Source organism: Temnothorax americanus, unplaced genomic scaffold (genome assembly GCF_048541705.1).
Source record: "Temnothorax americanus isolate GAGA-0224 unplaced genomic scaffold, ASM4854170v1 Scaffold12, whole genome shotgun sequence".
Lineage (NCBI taxonomy): Eukaryota > Metazoa > Arthropoda > Insecta > Hymenoptera > Formicidae > Temnothorax > Temnothorax americanus.
Window position 1 is genome coordinate 3,044,131 of NW_027509253.1, and position 19,488 is coordinate 3,063,618.

Genomic DNA, 19,488 nt, shown 5'->3' on the forward strand with positions numbered 1-19,488 from the left:
TATTATTACGCGACAAAGATATTATACAACGATAATACCATCCTACGAATCCACGAATTTCGGTCTGCGAATTCGTTGCAATTTAACATATAATACAACCGCGCTTATAGTCGCGACGAAGATTGTGCTCAACATAAGGAAGAAGGTCGTGTAAAATCCACTGTTACTCATGCAGACCTCTTTCGCTTTTATCATCGTTTCAACAGCCGTTTCCTCCATACTATCTAGGACCTGACTGGACGCTGTGCTCAAGTCATCTAACATGATTACTTTGAAACGCCGCCCAACGCGAACCGGATCCGATAACAGAACCGAATTCGTCCAGTTGCTCGAAGGTGGTGCATATGTTACCGATCGACGACGTCTTCCTGGCTCGATTTGCTGAAACAAATTGTTTTAAATATAATACATAAACTGTATAGAAAAATGTAAATCTCTTAATTTTTAGCATGATTTATTGCGTAAAATAAGCAATTATAAAAAATGTTTTATGAAATTTTGTATGAAAAAATGTTTTGAACTTATACGAAATGGGTGATTTTAGAGTATGTCATGCAAATGTTATTTATTGATTTCAGCGGAGGAGACAGGAGACAGGCAATTTAACGAATACATATGACATATTTGAATTCATTTTTGTGTCTTACTTGATTTGCTTCCGGACAAGGTTCGCAATTAGTTTTACATAGCTCGATGTTGCATTCGATGTACAAATCCATAACATCGGGGAATTTAAAGGCTTGGAAGAACGCATAACCGATAATAGAAGCGCCTGTATTGCCGGTGTCCTTAGTCTTTTGGAAAGCACCGAACAGCTTCGGTTTCAAAATGCAGCCTCTTTCGTCGGTGAGCTGCAGCATGTTGGTCGAGGCTTCGTCTCGCGCCAAACAGTCGCGTACCTTAAAAATAATTACAACCGTTTGCTTAATTTATATTTCTTATTTGCAGTTAAATCTAGATGAAAATTTGTTGTCTTAAAAATGAAAGTAGAACACGTTGGTGAATAATTATTAGCTTGCAATTATTCTTTGCGTATTCGTGACATTTAATTATATGTTTATTTTTCTATTTGTTGGGGAACAGGTAATTCTATTATATAAATTATCGTTATACGTTTGGGATAGTTTTCAACGCGCACCTGAAGATCGAAACCAGGATCGCCCTCCACGGAGACTACTAAGGTCATTGTTTCTCCGATCTTTACGAGTCCATCGGCTGCGGGTGCGAAAGGTCCTTTGCCGATTTGAATATCCAGTTTAGCTGTCGCAGTATCGCCACTAAAGGTAACGATCTCCTGGTTCAACATATCTACTGAGAGATTCACCGTTAGGGCCTTATTGATGTTCCCTTCCCAGAGGCATCGTACTCTTCGAACTGTATCCCAGACTTCTTGTATACCCGGTTCATTCTTTGGCAATAAGAATTTTTTATTTCAAAGTCTAATAGTTATTTTCAATCATGTAATTTTTTTGCGAACTAAATCTAATAAATAAAATCCGAAGATAAGATAGAAAGTCAAGCTAGTAAATTTAGTTAGTTCGACACCGACTTGTAATACGAGGACGTTTTCCAAATACGCTTGACCAGCTTCACCCTCGAAATCGTTGATGAACTGAGTTCCGCAGGTATCTAGATTCACAGTGAAAGAATACATCGTCGAGCCAGAATTTTGTTTTACGTAGGTACATTCCGGGTTCATATAAAATCCCTGAAATTGGATAAAATCGAAACATTATTATCGGTCATTATTTTTAGTGTTAGAAAGCGTTTTGGTACTTACCTTAGAATAAATAACACCGTCGAAAGCTCGATTGAATTCGATATTGATTGTCATCATGTCCTTACTGCATTCGACGTCAAGATTGTGGATATGCGGGGGATGATTGAGATCGTCATCAACTGGAACGGTCTCTGGAAGATAAAATTGCAAATTATTTGCTCGTGCGTTTTGTATTTATATTATACTGACTGTAGTTAAAAAATATATACCTCCAGTTTCAGTTTCAGAAGTTCCAGGAGTTTCGGGAGTTCCAGGAATTCCAGGAGTTCCAGGAGTTTCAGGACCTCCGCCTGGAACTTCTGGAGTACCTACATTAGTGCCAGCTCCTGCGTCAACTTCACCTGGTGTAGTGAAGGGAGGGGATGGTCTTCCGGGAGTTGAATATCCACCCGTCGAAGTAGATCCCCCGATCGGACTGGGATAGCCTCTTGTCGGGGGTGGTTCTGAGGGTCCTAAGGAATAGCCAAATGCTATAAATCTGGTAATTTTCGGTTTATTTGATGTACAAAGTTCATTTTTGATGCCGCATTACTTAATACTATATTTAGAAGTTTTTGTTTTTTTTCCAGAGTATTCTTGGACATTTGAATGCGTGAATTCTATACCGGTACGTCCATCTATAAAGAAGAAAGGCTTACCGATGGAAGGAGGCGGTCGTGGACTGGTCGATGGGTAAGACGGCGGCTGCGGCGGAAGGTAAGTGGACGACGTTTCCGGGGGATTCAGTGGCGGAAAGGCCGACGAACCCGCGTTGGTGTACGAGGGCTGACTCGGTCGAGGGCTGTAGGACGAGGAGCCTCTGAACCCTTGCGGCACGTATGTCGATGAGGGTTGTTGGCTTGGTCTCGGTGTAGAAAATGGCGTGGAAGGTTGTCCGGATGAGTAACCGATAATCGGCGGAGTGTAGACCGACGACGGCCGCTGAGGAGTGTAACCCGTTACATCGTTTTGTTGAGGAGCTGGCTGGAAGGGTCGCGGTTTTTCGGGCGGTCGTTGGGTGCTGAAGGGCGGCAAGTACGCATTTGAATCTGATTGCTGGCGAACTGTAAAAATACGTGGGCTTGTCGAGAGTGAGAATCTACTGTAATAGTTTCGATGAACATAACGATGGCATCAATGAAAAGTATTCTAAAAGACTGCGAAACCAACTTTCTTAAACGACACACAATAGATTTCGTTCTACACTTAAATTATTTATTTACCATTTACAAAATCTAAATAAGTAAGGTATTACATAAATTAAGAGAACTACATTATAATTATTATACTGTTTGAAGCTTACAATTGATAAAATAGGATTGGAAAGCGATTGCCATAAAAATTTAAAAAAACATACTTATAGTAGTTTTCATTGAAGCTATCAATAACCGAAGTCTGTGAACATCTTTTAGTTTATACGCATTCGTTAGTCTCTTTGAATGTTAATTATGAAAAACAAGAAGCTAAAGAAAAGTGCATGTTCTAAGGAGTTAATTAAGAGTGCATTGATTTAATAAGTAGTGGTTCGTAAGAGAAAACGATATATTGCGGGTCGGAACAAGCGTGCATTAAAGCCAATTCCAGCGTCGAACATTACTTCCGTGATGTCTAGGTTTCACGTTAAAATGATTGATTAGTAGCGCGGCAAGTTATGGATTAGTAATTTTGTGCGTCTAAATCGGTGCGGCGGTATCGGCTGCGCATAGTTGCAGCTTTCTTTTGCGCAATATATATCCGTGGTACTAGCGTCCATCTCTGACCATCAGCGGCACTGAACTGTCTATAAATCAGCGCGCAAAGTTAGACAGCTAAATTCGATTCATGAGAATTAAAGAATACTCGTTAATTTGCGCGTACGCCGACGGGGACGGCTCCGTCATCGCGCCGTTTCCTGTCGACGACGACGACGAAACTCGGAAACCTACTTTTACGTGTGCCCTGCTGGTAGATGCCTTGAATCCACTCTAGGATATTTTGTGCCATCATGTCTGCCGGCGATACCGTGGCAGCAGCCCGTTGGACTCTCGAGCGTGCTAATGAATGTTAAACCAGTTCGTTTGTGATCAAATTCATATTTATCACCACAACAACTTTAGCTTCCCTCTTTCTCCTTTGACGATCGCGCTTAAGGCGGACTCGTAGAATTCTCTCGCAATTTTTTTCTCTTACCGGGCTCCGCGTCCGCGGTTCTCACAAAGAGCGCGTGACCGCCGAAGTCTTGGCCGCACGTCGCTGCATCCGAGAGAGCGACGACGAGAATCGCCGCGATGAGCCGCATCCTTGGCCTGTAAATTTTATTTCAGTTAATGACATGGCAGGACTCGCGTTCTCTCTTCACGTCGCTGTGTCAATACTCTCGAATTCGGGCGCAATTGCTTCAATAGAAATAATCGTGATCCGCGCGAAATCGCTTTCGATGCTGGGAAGGGTCAAGTGTCGTTGACTCGCAACTGAGAGAATACGAATAAGATATATACCCAAGGATGATGAATCGTAGATGCGGCGGTCTCCTCGTCGAAAGTAGAAAGTGATCATTATGAAATCTATGACCATGATCGCAGCTTTTGACAGTTGACGTCACCGTGCGAGTGAGATGACTTATTGTGAGAAGAGGAACGGGAGAAGAGAGGAACGTGTGCGTGATTTCTCCTCAAGGTCTGGGTTTCGCGTGTTCTGGGACGACGTGTACGTGAAAAACTGCGTTGTCGGTTATGAAAATCGCTGTTTACACGTTACATCTACGCGTTTATAGACGCGCATTGGGTGTTTCTTCAAGGTCTCCACGTGCGTACGGGAGCACGTGAGCCGCACAAAGAGCGACTACGTTAGCCCGACCGTATCCATCGCGAATTTCGAAAGTAGCATCGCCGAAGGATATATTACGGTGGTTTTCTAATTGGAACGGTAATTGCCGGTGAAATATACTCAAGGTTCCGAATCGCGGACGCGAAATGAAATTTATCCTTCTCGCAAGGATTGACGGCAAGGATTATTTCGGCAACGCGATGACTGTACAGAATAATTGTCCTGCCGCCAAGTTGCAGCTGGCTGGATGATCTCCAAGGTCCCAGAACATGGCGAAATTAATCGCCGTAGGGAAAAAAGTAAGAAACCGCAATTGTTTCAACAGAACTTTAGCGGAAAATTTAGCGTGCGAGTAATATGGCGCTCGTTCCTTAATCTCGGATCGCGATCGCTGAATATCTTTTAATTTGGAGCTGGCGTCGTTTCCATTATTGTTCGCTTCTTCTCACGTGCTGCGCCGTGTATGTTAGCGGCGTGTTTCGTCAGGAGGGATTACAAGCGGCATAATCGTGCCGTCTTGTCTCACATGTCTCATAATTCTAGATTACCTAGTTGGGATAATTTATGGTCATGTTCACGAGCACTTAATCTCGTGTTTTTGGTATCCGGATGTTTCTTTTGTGTAGGTAACGCACCATTCTTTCATGTGTGTGGTGATCTTAATTAATATTATAGCATTCGGGAACATTGTAATCTAGTTTTATGTACGAGTTTTGTTCGCATGTAAACAGTCGCGTTTCTTTTATGTAGTCTCCTATGAAAAACAAATAAAATATATTTATTACAAATGAAAATTTGAGCAGAACCGCTCTCTCTCTCTCTCTCTCTCTCTCTCTCTCGATGCATAAATAAAATTCGTAATTTGATATATGAATAAAATAGACAGTATTAACGATTATGATGTTATTAACGTTTTAATATTTAATTCAGTCAAATTCGCAATTATAACAGAAACAATAAATAAATAACAATTCCAATTCATGATGCGATAATAATCCTTGTATGAAAATAATTACTGAAATACGATATAATTGCAGCCGTGATATTGTGCACATATTGTAATATTCAATCATCCGCACGACTTGACAGATAATTATTACTTGTTCGCATTACGAAATGCAGATTTCGCACGACTTCTCGGTTAAAGAACTTTTTCTTCAGGTGCGCCTAAATGAGTGTCATTATCTCGTTACACGAACTTGAAATCTAACGGTCATTCTCGGTTAATCCGATGCTGTACCAATGGGAGACACGGGAAAGCATCGTCTATCCTCGCGCGGATGCTTTCCATCGCCTTAGTTTTGTGCCACGGATCCGCCAGTGAAACCGAATCGTGACGCGACCGCCTTCGGTTGCTACCCGCACTCGTACGATCTGATGCATCCGAGCGCCGATGCCGCGTCGGATCGGTGAGGTAAAAGATCGAGAAGTCAACAGTGGAATCGTGCTTGAGCAAGGTGAAAGGTGAAAGTCGCAACGCGCCGGCTAAGAGGACCGTACAGATACCGGCAGGCATGCTTGCTTTTACACGTGTTGAAACATATACGTACGCATTGAGAGATTTATCGCGGAATCTCTCTATCGTTCGATAAATCAGATAAATCAGTACGTTTTTCCCCTTATACATTTATTTATTTAAGTTGATCGATAATGTTGCAGAGTTTTTATTGTCTAGTATTTATTTTAGCTCCATATTTGTGATAGGCTAGATAGAAAAACATTCATTTCTCCGTGGAATTCTGATTAGTTCTGCTTCTTTGAATCTTTGATCTTCCGATTATACGTTTTTGATACGCGGATTTTATCTCATTCCGCAAACTTTTGAGCCGAAGATCCTTGTAGCAACCGTGTATGTGAAGTTTTTCTCCAGTCTCACGATAGATACATTACGAAAATAAGTATGGGAAAGAAATTCTCGTTGTGATAATAGCAGGGGATTGGACACGATTGCACAAGTCAGAGATTCCAATTAGGTTTAATCAAATAAAAATTACGAATACACACGTAGAGACTGTGATGGCAAGATAAACTCGTTAAGAAAATCCGATTTAAAAATGTGATTCCAGTGAGAAGAATTCATCTCGTGGCGATAGTTCGAATTCTCGAGTATAAAAAAAAAAGACAAAGTTAATTAACTTTTAACTATGTACATTACACAATAATAAATTACATTACATTGTAAAATCTTAAGAAGATTTCTACTTTTAATACTTTTATATTAAAAAAAAAAAAAAAAAATTATAATATATTAGCTCTTCATTTTGTTTGCTACTTGTTTCCTTCTGCACAAAATTTAACTTTATTTGTTTCTCTAGAAAAAAAACATAGTAAAATAAGTAGATGTCCCATCAGAGACTCCACATCTAGTTGAGGGTTAAGGTTGAACGTAAATTTTCATCGACAATTGCCGTGCTTGTCTGAGAAAATTACATTTGTTAATCGCGTCTATTCAACGTAATCGCTACACGCGCAACATGTAATTGATACCTATGTCGATATCATTAAACTGCTGAGCGACGAACGGTTGATTGTTGCGGTTTCGTGACGCGTGCGCGTTGCGGAGGATTTATGCGCCACACACAATTTCAGTTTTTCCATTCGTTTCTATAATTTGGCGAACGCAATATCACGCTGTGGTGTACACCGCCGCGCGCCGCGCCGCGTACGATATTCTCGATCTAGTTGGGGTCCCCGTCACGTCGCAAATCAAATTAACGCGCCGCTACTAATTACGCGTTAATTAACACCCCGCCCTACCTCGCGCTCTCTTTTGGCGCTGCGTGGGGAAGGCGCATTCTTTCGAAATTCTCACCGACAACGTCGACGTATTGGGATATCATAATTTGTGCCTCAAAGAAACACAGCCGCCTTGATGTCTGCGTCTCCGCATCGTGCAATTGTCGTGCGAAATTCGTGTAGCTTTGCGCAGGCGGTCCCCGGCCGTAACGTTGTTGTTTGCGGTCGCGCGATTAGGCAAGTGTAGCATGCACTTGAGATGCTGCGGTTTTCGTCTCGCCACATCGCCGGCCGCTTCGTTGCCGATGTCGGCATTTTAATAACGAGGCGGGACAGCACTCGTTTATTATGGAGATTTCGTAACGAGCGGGACCGTGTCTCGCGCCGTAGAACTGAGCTAACTCGAAGTTATTTTGATTTTAAATTTAATGTGTGTTGACTGCTTGGTCATCGGCAGAGATTATAACCGGAATCGAACGAATTATAAAAGTTCAATATAACATAGAATGTTAAAATTTTTTATGTAGCTTACTTGGAGATAATTAATATTACATTATTCATTATAATTCACACTGTGTGGTTGTTGCATACACAACAGATGAATACGAAATTAAATTTTGTTATGATATAAAACGAAATTTTCTTTATATTAAAGTTTCTATATATTAGTATAGTCTAATATAATCTAATATATTAGTAATAATTATTTCCACAATGTTTTTGAAAGATTATTATCTGACCTACTTCTACTCGCGACATATCAATTTTAAAACTTGCTTCAAAAATTACATTTAATTTTTAATTAAATATTCTTTATATTATATGCGTATATATACACGATATAATGAAGTTGATATTATCCAACGGTACTGTATTAACAGCAGGTGGTAGATGAAGCTGTGGCGATGCGTCTTTCCGAGAAACGCGCAATATTTCAACGGCGAGCGCGAAATTATTCGTAGCATGTTAAATTAAATTCGATATCAAGCGGGGAACTGTTCGGGGAACGATGCTAGACGCTAATGGCACGAATGGCTAATGACGAAACGATTTAAGTGTACAGGCAAGCGGTTTGTGGCCGAACTCAGATCTCGCGCAGTGAAAACTGTTACGTCCAATAGGTCTGGGTTACGGGGACATCGATTTCCTTATACACATACGCGCGAATGCCGCCTGCCGCTGAAACCGGCCGTGTCGACGTGAAAAATCACCGACGTCCGCGCGTGATTTCCACCGTACAATGTCAGCAGTCGACAATTCCAAATACGTAACTCCGTATAATGCGCGATAGTCGGAAAAAAATGGGTTTTCGTTCGGACGGCCACATTCGGCGACGGCAAGAGTCACGCGAGTGGAACTCCTTGGCCGTGTTAACCGACGAATCTTACATTTTCACCGTTTTTCCCCCGTCGTTTTTCACATTTTCTTTCGCCGAATGATTTACGCACTATATCAGCCTCTTTCGGTCTCTCGCGTTTCGAAGAGGAATAGTCGTCCTAGAGAAAAAAGTTTACGGTCGTCCGTCAAAGATTCAGCTGCGGATTCTACGCCGGGCGACAATTTGTCGTTGTGATAATCGCGATTTTTTAAATGACCGCAAAAACGTGCCCCCTGTGTATACGCTTGGCTGGGAAAGCGTGAACTTTAGTGTTAAATTCCTGGGATGAGGCATGCGCGTTTTTCAAGCCCGTTCATTGACATTTAATATATTCTTCGCGCACATACGAGCACGGTTCAATCATCTCTTTCTCCTTCTTTCTCTCTCTACCATCTCTCCGTGCGGTCTCCTTCTTTTCTCCTTTTTTTGTCAAGCTCTTCACACACGTGTCTTTATTATTATCTAGTGCTGTAGAAAACGCATTTTAAGTACCGTGACTAGCGAAAGGATGTCAATACCGTAAAGATGTCGATACAAAATTACGATGCTATGAACATTGCGAGATGATTTTGACGATTCACTCTGTAGAAAAGATTTTCAAATTTCTTGCTTAAAGAAAAAGAAATCTTAAAATATCTATAAAATTTATATCTGTATTATTTTTTAATAGAATTATTAATGATATATTTCGATAACACGTAAATTATGACTCCACAAAGCTCTTCTTTTAATTTAAATGATGCATTTAGGTCAAAAATCTTTTGTTGGCAGTTGTATTTTTGAAGTAGGTCATCGATTTCTATGGAAACGAAATTATTTTCTTTCAGGGATGAACTTATTTCTCTGTAACATCGCGATCTGTTGAATTGTAGTTAGAATATTAAATTAGATACCATACGGTGCACGTCACATTAGAAAACGTATTGGGAAATATCTTCGTCATTATTTATTATTTCTCTCTCGAATCAATTCCGTACGACATCAAGAATTTTATTATAGAGTTTATATAGCTCGTATTTCACAATTCTTTGTACTCCATTATGTTCCCGAATCGTGTTACTTAACACGGAGATAAACTGTCGGATGAATTTCTTTCTTCTTAGACGTAGTAATCTTGATTACAAATTCCATAATTATGAACATCATGTACTGAAAAATGGCGTCAATTTCAACTATTATTAATAATTACTATATTGATACAAGTAATAATGACATAACTCTTGATACTGGAGAGGTTAAAATCTCGTCATTCTTGCATCACTGCGTTTATATTTTTATTCAGATACGATAGAGCCTAAGCATGTCGCAAACTCTTCTTGTTCCTCCGTTCCTGCGTTTCGTAACGTCTAATCCGCGAAGATAAATGTCACGAGGCGTGTGCAAACGAAAACTTCAATAATCATTTTTTTCTTCCGTATCTCCGCGCGAAGTCAGCTTGTGCGGAAGACACGCGAAATAACTTTTACTATTGTACGAACGAGCGATATGATTTTATCTTGTTCCCACGTAGCGAATGGAAAATAAAATACGCTTGCTTTTGAACTTCAATATTATTTCCGGTGGTTTCGTGGTCTTCGTATAAAGATACAGTAGCTAATAAGTGAATATTCGAATATTTGTCATCATCCGTAGTTTTTTATGTCGCGATGTTTTGTGATCTTTTTCAGAAGAGAAATGATTTGTTGTGTAAATTTATTTTCAAAGTTTAATTTTACATTAAAATTACTTAGCGCTTTAATTAGAATATTTAAAAAATAGAAGCGTTTATTGTGTGTAGGCATTGTAACCAAGAGTGAAGATTCTACTGTTTGCTTTCCCATATTCGATGCGTTTGACAATTTGTTGTCGAAGGTGCTCGAGGAACAAGACGAGAGGAACTCCACGACATTTGCGTATCTACATGCGTGCAACAAGTGAGTCTCTGCACCATCATCGCGCGGTGCGTGCCGTACTCGCACGTATACGTATACGTAGATATTCACACGTGTACTCACTTTCTTCGAGGATGCGGTGACCAAAACGAGCAATCATCATTTCTCACTCTCACTCTCGCACAATGATTCTCACACTCGCTACTCTTTTCTCCTTCAACTGCAGTTTGCGGCTTTGACATCGTATATGTTCGAGGAAAGTACCGCCGCGACGAATAAACAATTTTATTAAAAAAAATATCCGTTTACGTCAGAGATCTTGATCTCTCCTAACGAAATCTACGAATGATCTTTAAAAGTGCAAGCGTGCGAGCACCGCTTATGAAAGATACCGTTAATATTAGTGTCAGATTTGTTGGATAAGAAACACGGAATGACTCGCGAACATCTCGGTTTATTACTAAACATTTATAATGCTGTCTGCTGTAAAGTTAACAAATACGCTTTGACTTATATTTTAACATATTATGAAAATAATTTGACAATAGGTGCTTTCCATTTACATCAAAACTCAGATAATTCTCACTTGTGACGTCGTTCTATCCTTTTTGGCAATTAATGAATAATAAAGACAGAATGACATCACAAGTGGGAATTATCTGAGTTTTGATGTAAATGGAAAGCAACTAATATACTCTAAAAGTAAGATAAATGTGTTGTGTGTATACGAAGAAGAGTAATAAATGAGGAATGTTCAAGATTTCTTTAAACACCGAGTATAAAATAATTTATAAATTAGTATATGAGTTTTTTTCTCCAACGTGTATATGTATATATGCGATATTTTTAATAAGTATATTGAGGACTCACCTGTAAGTGAAATCCTTTCCGTGGAAAATTATTGTCGCAAGGCTGAAGAAGTCGATCTTCCTTCACGATTCGGCCGGAAGATTTGCGTTGTGCGCGCGCTTATGAGAAAGGTGAGAGTGAATAGCTGGGAGCATCTTCATTCAAGCTTTATATAGGTATTGTACCCCCTTACCTAGGTAGACTCTGTAGAAAGAGCGTACCATCTCTCTTACCGTGTCTGCTGTAATTTTATCATCAGTGAGATGAAAAAAATACCTGTTGACGAAATTGCATTAGGCAAAATTATTTCATGTTTGAAGTTCCGCCAAAATTTAATCAGAACTACCCATTTTTCAATCATTAAATTTGTCACAAAAATATTTATTTTTCTATCTATATTGCTATGATGACAAAAATATGTAAAAATATTTCAATTTTATAACGATAAAGAAGTTAGTTTTTAACAGTAAACCAGACATTCTATAAAGGGGATGAAAAAGATAAATGAAATTTTATGTACGGTATATAAGATATTATTGTTATATACTTTAAGATATAGAACTAAATAATAGAGTTCAAGAGAGAGTATATCAGTACTTAATTCATTTATAGTTTAATCCGTTCACAAAATAATAATATTAAAATTTTTTATCGTGAGGTAAATGTAATTTGGGGCATCAATAAAAGGCCAAGAATATTCCCTTCCGTATAAAATCCGCGTATTCCACATCCTCCAAAAGTGATTGAGTGCTCCACGAAAATCGATTAAGTTATTTATCCGCCCGGTATTATATCGGCGGTCCAACATCATTTCATGCATGAGATTTGTGTTGAGGAAAGTCCGCTTTACCAGTCACGTTCGGGAATAATGACGATAATATATGAATTTCTATGTCCAGGATATTCGTCACCCTTACAAGGAGACAAGACGGAGTCGCGATCTCTTCCGGGTGCCCATAATCTCTAATTTGGCGAACCTATATTTTCGCGCGAGTGAAATATGATATGCCTTTTCTTGCTGCGGAAAAAATGAATTTTCCAGACGAGACCTAATTCGTTCGTCCCGAATTCATTTATGATTCACACGGCAGATGGATCATATAACGATTCTTACGCAATTGTGCCTTGAAACTTTTTCTATGGTATATTCTATGGTAATCGCACATAGCAGCCGTGTTATTTGAATTAATGAGGTAATAAAGAACGAACTGTGTACACCTTATGCGCTTGATACGATGAACGTCATTCTAAGATTCTTTGATACTTGCCAAACAAAACGCGTGAGAATTTTGAATGATTTAGTATAATTATAATCAATTTTAATTTATTGTTACTTTTCCTTTGCTTAATATAATATTAAAATATGTTAAAGTTGACTAAAATAATATGTGTTAACATAGCTTTTAGTATTTCTTTTTCTGGCTTTCTCCAGAGATCGAGGTATAAAACGACGTAGGATTACAGATTGATTGAGTTAACGCTAAGTGATATTACGAGAATCGGCCCTGTGTCATTTGCGAATCACGTTTGCATCCCATGTATGGGATTGATGGAGATTAGAACCGTGACAAATTTTAAAGTTTTATTGACCTTTAACCAGGAGAGAATGAAGGCTTTATAAAAGAGAAAGCCGACGCAGAGGAACAATACCAGACGAAAATATATTTATAGCGATGCCAATTTCGATGTCGGACAAAAGTATCCTTGCGCGTTGGCTGCCGATTAAATTTTGCCAAGTTTATTTTATTATGCAGTGGCGAAATAAATCGCCTCTCTGGTGCCGTGAAAAATTTAACAGCCGAATATCACGGTATTACGCTATATCATGCCGCGTTAAATATTCAACGCCTTTCCGCGCGAATACCTCCGATCGCGCTCGCGAGGGTGATGAACGGGACCGTGAGTGCATCGCTGCATCTGTGTGCTGCAACTGCCCATCATACGTCGTTAGTTGTAATTAGCGCATCGGCGCATTTCGCGAGAGCATTTTGGAGATGAATATCATTGGTCTCCACCGCATGCGTATGCAACAATTTCGCGAAATGCAACAAAGTGCGTTGATCGGATGCTGCGCTTGGCGCGCTGCAACCTTCTCAACCGTCGCGGCTGTATATCGATACGTCACGACCGGTTTTGCGCGAGAAACGCGTGCGCGCGTTACTTAAGTTCGCGCACTGTTACGTCGGGTTCGGGAAAAAGTTTACGGCGTGGTTTAGAATTTTCTCCGTGGCCTGCGGTGTGATTAGCGGTTGGGCAACGCGCATCGCCGCCAGGAACTGGACGTACGAGAGGGAACGTTCCGTACTTATTGGCGCGTCTGGAATCGCGGCCGCTGCATGCGTTTTCCGGAATTCGCATCGGGCTCGTAACCCCCGTCAATCGGCGCGCTCAATAAACTTAACGAGATAATCTAGGGTTACACGCGGGTTCACGCTTCATGAGCTTCGCATTCTCCTGCCGCGCAACGAATGCAAGGCCGCGGCGTTCTGTTTGGAAATTAAGTTACACACACACACACGCAGGGATAAATTAAATAACGAAATTAAATTGCACACACGTTAGGTTTCCTCGGAATTTCAGCAATATTTTATCCCCTTCGGGACAGTTCCCCGCTGCTGGTCTGAAGATCCAACAGTATCCGTTGTCGTATAATCGACGAATTGCCGGTGCCTATATAATTATACCTCATTACCATATAACTCTCCCAAGCATCCCCGTTACGTCAAATAATAAAACCATCACGTGCCCTGGCACCAATTACCTCCATACGCGCAGAACTGCGGAGAAAAAATTGTCGGTGAGGCTCGCGCGCTATTATACCTTAAATGTACGATTTAAAGATGGCATGAAGGAAAGAATATGCGTCTTACGTATATACGTAATAGGCGATAATAAAATCTAGTATAGAAAATATATAGAAAAGATTTTATATGGGAAAAATGTATGTATACATGTATGTAGCTAAAAAAATGTCTGGAAATATGTTAGAAATATATATTATATTGAATCTTGCTTTGTGTGATTTATAAAAGTAAATGCAAAAAGAATGCATGTGTCACTTGCCAATTAATTATAATAAAATTTTAAAAAAAAGTTGAAAAAAAAAAATTTTTTTGTAATACATAAATACATATATTTTTCTTATATATATAAGGTTTACTGTTGTGTTCGCGCGACACGGATATTAAACAGGTGCATTTAGCATTAAATTGTGGCGAACCGCACAGATCAATAACACGACATGGCAAACAAATTCAATTTATTATAATTTGTAATGTACAATATTTATTACGAGACACCCAGATGTACAGAATGTTTATTCGAGATCGAGATAATAACAATTATTATTAATTTACAATAATAACATTAGGATCATCTTGCAGAGTATATATTTATAGTTTATACATACAGCTAGAGTCGCAGAAAAACGAATCGATCGAACGGAATCGGTTCAGGACCGTCGCTTTCCGCGCTATTCCGCGTGTGCGATCGCGATCGCCTCCGCACATGCGGATTTTACGGTTCTCACGTACGGTTCTCACACACCAAAGTGCGCGCGGAATTATAAGATAAAAGCATTAGCTTGCCCGTTACACAGCCAGGACGTTTACACAATCCGGTTGGATCGCCGTATGTCCCGCGGTGCGTGTCGAAACGCACGACGGTCGCGCGGCGTCATATCGGCACCGCGTGATAACCACTTGTCATCAATCACGTCGCATGATGTTCGTCACAGGGCCCTGCATGCACACGGTGTCCCTGTCACAGCCGAACTCTCGCCGCCGGCGCCGGCGAGACTGGATCTCGCTTGCGCGCCTCCGTTTCTCGATCCTTGCCCGAGATTATTAATTACCGACGCTGCTGTGCCTAAACTGCTATCCATTGCGCGGCGGCACTCCGGACAAGTTTCGAGATAATCATCAAGTTCTAACAAGCACTTAATATCCGATCGCTTCCGGTCTAATTTTCCGACATCCGGCACGGGCCGGAGCAAATGTGGAACGCTGGAATGTGCTCGAAGGCGCGAAAATTATTTCTGGCTACCTGCAAACGCGCGAAATATGCTCTCCAACCGACTGATGAATAGATAAGAGAAGAAAGCGCTTCTATCTCCGCGATATATTCTATCTCATCGAATTCTATTTATTTAAACTAATCATGTACTTTTTTTTTTTTTTTTGCACGTTTGTACTATATGGTGTAAGTAAATTGGAGAGCATGCCTTATCGCGTTGCGGTATTTCCGCTGTTCGTATGTGCGGTTATTAATGAAATCATATTTTTCATTGTTCGCTTCGCGATATTCGGGAGCGGCCTCCCGCTGTGTGAACGCGATCGCGCATTCGCGGTCTTCATTCAAAATTAGTCGGCGTATAGTCCCGTAGGTTAAATTTCGCTGGGCTGCTCTCTAATCGCGATGAAGGATGATACGCGAATTAAGTAATTCGCGACGAAAATCCACGGGACGGCTTTTGTCACTTTTCAGCGACGGAAATCTGGTAATTACTTCATGGGAATAACTCTATCGATCGTTTTGCGAGGTTAATCAGTTCATCCGAGTTTCATTTATCACTTACTGATTTCTTTCATCGCCGCTTAGGATTACCGTTTCGTGTCAGTTTGTCAACTTCTGAACGATCGAGGAATTTTGATATGAAATCTCATTCGCATATTATTAAATCCTGTTATTTATTAAACTTTATTTTTCTGTAAGATTTATTTTGTCGGAAATTTATTGACGTTATTCAACAAAAATCGTCAAACTTTATGTTTTTGATAAATGCAATATTAATGCTCAGTATGCTGTTTTCGTAACATGCGCTCCGCGTATATAAAGCAAAGTGGATTTATGACTTTAATTTAAATCGCGAAATTCCTGTATCGTTTAAAATCGCGGCCTTCCCACAACGCTTGAAAAATCTCGTTCGTCTCGTTCTTACGCTTAGATTTTTAATTCTCGTGCGAATATAGAGACCGTAAGATTTACGAGAAAAATCCAGGGGGTTTTAACCGGTAACGGGATTAGCGCGGGATTGAAACTACCCGTATCAAGCAAGCAGGACGAAGTCGTAAAGTTCCAAGGTGCTGCGACGCTGTTCTTATTGTCTGAAAATCGATGCGAGTTACATTTTTCGCGATGTTAAAACGCGCAATTTCGCAACGAGGCGCTTTATTCGCGTCATATCGCGATATGTATAATACAAACTCTCGCGCGGCGCAGTCAGTTTACCACGGAGCTTTGTAACATCCTCGCACTTTCTCGGTGCGTTAATCTCATACACATTCTCGGGCGTCCGTTTGATTGCGATTTCGCAATACCGATATCCAAGCCGTTTCTCTCTCCCTCTCTCTCTCTCTCTCTCTCTCTCTCTCTCTCTCTCTCTCTCTCTCTTTCGCAATTGTTCGCACACGCCAATTATTCCGGTCTGCGCAATACGGTTCACACGAAGACGAGAATATCCCGATTTCACGGGGGCGAGAATCTCGCTCGGAAAAGAATGAGGCGCTAAGAGGCGCTAAAGACGAATTTTCGAGCAGGCTTCTTTGAAGTTCGTGAAGCGTGAACGGATCCGATCCGTTCATCGATTCGCTTTCTGGGTTACCACCTGTCGTTCGCCGAGATTATGCAAAGTCCCGGCCGGCGGTGGACCGCGGAGAAAATGTGTAATTAATCAGCAGATATATTGTTGAACCGCTCGTCGTGACGGTTGCGAGCCCGCGCGCTCTTTACGACCTTACTACCGCCGCACACAAAGAGCGCTGTCACTTTCTCGTGACGCTCTTTTAGAATACCGGATGATGCTAGGTTACAAAATACAGATATTACGATCATATAGAGCGTACAAAGGAACATGTCGAAAAAAAAGAAGAGAAGGAAGCGAGAGTAAAGTAAACGTAAGAAATTCGCGAGAAATGTCGACGATCGATTCGTCACATCCCCCCAGGATTGTCTCAGAAATTATCGTTCTCGTTTTAAATGACGGACAAAGAACGCTTCATTGCATTTGTTTTACATGCCCGTTTCTCTCTCGTGCAAACAAAGCTGACTGAACTTTTTTCTGTTTTTTTTCTCTCCTCTTTTTTCGAAACTGCTTCCCGAACTGTCGTAAATTGCGTTAACTCCTACTTGCCCGTAGCAGCGGCGGCGAGATCTCTTCAGGAAGCCGAGGACGGCAAACATTACGCAAACAACGATACGTCGATGTAGTCATCACGTTTGGAGACGCGTTCGGACGATAGAAAGTTAGTGTCCTGTGGGCATACAATTACAATAGCAGCGATACGCTCCTGTAATATCGGAGATATATACGGATATGTACAGCACGAAGAAGTGAGGAAGAGAGCCTGCCTATATAATACCCGCGGGCACGATCATTACAATTGTTGCTACTTATTATTTCATTTGAGCGCAACGTAAAAATACGATCCCGAGAAGGGATTGCGCAAGGAAGGAGATGCATATGACCATCGATAAAACGCCGCCGGGGCTCTCTTCCTTCTTCCATCCATCGTCGCGGGGTCAAGCGGCGTTACAAACGGTCGTCCATATACGCGGCCGATAACGAGCACGTCACAACGGGAAAAAAAATCTGCGCATCGCAGATAGCATGTTTTACATGTCGAAACAAAAGCCGAGATTAGGGTCGACGACTGCGCGACTCGCGAGAGTCGCGAGTCCTCCGGGGATCGCGGAAGAGGCGTCGCGAAGAGGTTCGCAAAAATTCGTGCGAAAGTTCAGCCGGGCAAAGACGGGGTATCGCCGATCGCGGATTTCGCAAGAATGCGGCCGTGCCGTTTGTCGGAGGAGGAGAAGGAGGAAGAGGACAACGGTCGTAAGAGGAAACAGTTCAGCAAGGACGAACGTCTGCATCTGTTGAACGTAATGAGCCAGTACGCGCCACTGCTGGACGACAAGAACGCGTCGGTGTTTGATCGCCGGGAGATCTGGCGCGCGATCGAGCGGGACTTCTATCAGGCGGGCTTCATCGGCAAGACGTCGGCGCAGCTGAAGAAGTACTGGCAGAACTACAAGTACCACGGCAGGAGAGCCCAGGCGGTAAATCGCGCGTGGCACATCCGTATATGTCCGTCGCGTCGCGGAGATTTCTCGCTCGTCCGTGAAATTAGCATCGATGGGCGACCTGAAATTTGCCCGCTAAACGACGCTCTTCTTTTTTTTCCCCTCTTGGCCCCTCGGGCTCCGGACTCGTCTTCGGCTGTCTCGCTTATCGCAGCTCTTTCCCTTTCTCTCGAGATCTCTCAATTTCTCATTTCTCAAGCGCCCGAAAACGGATAAGAATAAATTTGTGAGATAATAAGTTAGACGTATACAACATATTATCGAACGGTCCCTTAAATGTCGCGAAAGAACGATAACTTTCGTCCGATGATCGTTTCCGCTTAAATTATTTTTATTTAAAAGCGATATTGTACTGAAATCACGGTTATACAAACGGCATGCTCATGCCAGAATGTTTGAACGTTTGCCAATGGTTATTCGAAGCTTCATTTACATCTTCCTCCTGATGTTTTCTATCATGCTGTTATCTTACCGCAAGTTCACCGTTTCCTCGTAAATCGATTCGTGCAAAATTGTACAGGGCGTAAAGAAGCACTCGAGCGCGATTTCGAAAGACGCGATGGAGGAAGCGTCGCATCCGGAAGCTCTCGAAAAGCGTGGTAATCTCGAAATAACGAAGACCGCCAAAGAACTAACCGCTCCCTGCGTTCCCCCTCGCCTCGACGCATCGCTACGGAACATCGACGAGCCAGGATGTCGTCAGTGTGAGATATATGGGGATAATAAAACGTTCTTCCGGAAATTAAGTGCCACGCCGATCGGTACGTTCCTCGCTTATCTTGTGTCCCTTTAAGAGAATGTCTCCGTTTTTAAAGGTCCCTCGCGACAACAACGCATCTAATCTGTCTAATGATCTCTTCCGACCTGTAATTATTTACTTTCGCAAATTAGGGCGGTCTAACACGGTGCTATCGGAAAATGCATTGTCTGAATTATGATAAGTGAAGTGATATTATAACCGCGAACGTCGGAAGTATTTTTTTTTTAATCAACACTAAATCATATTACAT

The 19,488-nt window shown here is 41.4% G+C and overlaps 2 protein-coding genes across 2 annotated transcripts in view; both read right to left on the reverse strand.

Annotated features, from left to right (window-relative positions):
- Positions 1 to 35: 35 nt before the first annotated feature.
- LOC143893292 (uncharacterized) lies at positions 36 to 11,561 on the reverse strand. The gene is made up of 10 exons (XM_077398507.1): positions 11,420 to 11,561; positions 3,929 to 4,044; positions 3,685 to 3,792; positions 2,419 to 2,823; positions 1,990 to 2,232; positions 1,781 to 1,911; positions 1,550 to 1,708; positions 1,139 to 1,408; positions 648 to 899; positions 36 to 381 (listed from the first exon to the last, which is right to left on the reverse strand). The coding sequence occupies exons 2-10, from the start codon at positions 4,035 to 4,037 to the stop codon at positions 43 to 45; spliced, it is 2,016 nt and encodes a 671-aa protein (XP_077254633.1). The 5' UTR covers positions 4,038 to 4,044; positions 11,420 to 11,561; the 3' UTR covers positions 36 to 42.
- A 3,079-nt stretch (positions 11,562 to 14,640) lies between these two features.
- The window catches only part of LOC143893225 (frequenin-2), a 56,045-nt gene continuing 51,197 nt past the window's right edge, over positions 14,641 to 19,488 (reverse strand). The window contains exon 8 of the transcript XR_013255739.1: positions 14,641 to 17,649. The gene's annotated coding sequence lies outside the window, so the exon portion shown is untranslated. The remainder of the gene's footprint in view (positions 17,650 to 19,488) is intronic.

Bases quoted from the DNA above. Each gene is read 5' to 3' on its own strand.
- LOC143893292 (XM_077398507.1), bottom strand. From the start codon at position 4,037: ATGCGGCTCATCGCGGCGATTCTCGTCGTCGCTCTCTCGGATGCAGCG. The intron at 3,793-3,928 runs GTAAGAGAAAAA...AACATTCATTAG, and splicing joins AACCGCGGACGCGGAGCCCG to CACGCTCGAGAGTCCAACGG. The intron at 2,824-3,684 runs GTAGGTTTCCGA...GTATTTTTACAG, and splicing joins CCAGCAGGGCACACGTAAAA to TTCGCCAGCAATCAGATTCA.